Source organism: Antrostomus carolinensis, unplaced genomic scaffold (assembly GCF_000700745.2).
Source record: "Antrostomus carolinensis isolate BGI_N321 unplaced genomic scaffold, ASM70074v2 scaffold9397, whole genome shotgun sequence".
NCBI classification, from domain to species: Eukaryota; Metazoa; Chordata; class Aves; order Caprimulgiformes; family Caprimulgidae; genus Antrostomus; species Antrostomus carolinensis.
Window position 1 is genome coordinate 69,388 of NW_010325394.1, and position 950 is coordinate 70,337.

The 950-nt window shown below is 65.9% G+C and overlaps 1 protein-coding gene across 1 annotated transcript in view; it reads right to left on the reverse strand.

The window, feature by feature from the left end:
* PCSK9 (proprotein convertase subtilisin/kexin type 9) overlaps nucleotides 1–950 on the reverse strand; it is a gene marked incomplete at its 5' end in the record, with an annotated part of 3,949 nt that overhangs the window by 281 nt on the left and 2,718 nt on the right. Inside the window, 4 exon segments of the mRNA XM_029085765.1 lie at nucleotides 159–283; nucleotides 286–330; nucleotides 581–746; nucleotides 857–946. Of these exon segments, the coding sequence (XP_028941598.1) occupies nucleotides 159–283; nucleotides 286–330; nucleotides 581–746; nucleotides 857–946 (426 nt within the window).

The following is a 950-nucleotide window of genomic DNA, read 5'->3' on the forward strand; positions in this document are numbered from 1 at the left end:
ACAAGGGTGATGTCCCATTACAGGTGGGGACACCAGTGAAGACTGAGGCTTGGGCTACAGTCACAATGAGATACCAAAGCCAACCCAACCCCCCATCGTAGTGTCGGAGGGATGAGCAGAAGCGAGGACACCACCATGGCAGAGGAGTGTGTCCCTACCTTCTCCACGGGGCCAGGGGACACCTGCTCCTTCACCCGGCACTGGAGGCTGGCAGCAGGGCAGCACAAGGCGTGGGCCATCACCTCCGTCCTGCTGCCACAGCGGCTGGGCCCCCCGGGAGGTGTCTGCCACTGTCACCCAGCACTGCGGCAGGGGAGTGGAAACTGCACCCTGCCGAGGGGAGAGGGGCTGTCACCATGGGGTGGCCATGGCAGCATCCCAGCACACACAGGCACTACGGGATGTCCCCGCTGAGCCCTCAGCCTTCCCTGCCTCCGTGCACAAAGCGTCCCCCCTTCCCTGTCACCCCAGCACTCGCACCCACCCTGTTACCCCCAGGTCCCAGAGGTTTCCTGGAAGAAACACCCTTGGCCATCATGGTGTTGGCTGAAGGGTCTGTAACCCGCCGTGTCAGTGTTACCGGTCAGCACGTGGTCCCGTGGGGAGCAGCCGGCCCCCTCGGCTGCCGGGGAGCTGGCGTTGATCTGGCACTGGGCCCTGGGCCACGTGCAGCACCTGGCGATGGCGTAGACACCCCGGCCCCCGAAAGCGTTGTGGGCCACGCACTGCTTCCACCCGTCCTTGTCCTGTGGCCGGCACAGCACGGTGTCACCGGGCTGCTCAGGGACCTGGGGACACCCCTCTGAGGGCAGCAGGCACCCCAGGGGCAGTACTTCCATCTCCACACCCTGCTCACCTCCATGTGCTCCCCCAGCCTCCTGCTGCTGTGGGAGCAGCTGGAGCAGCCGAGCATCTCCTCGGTGCCGGCCCAGAGAGCCACAACCGGGGCG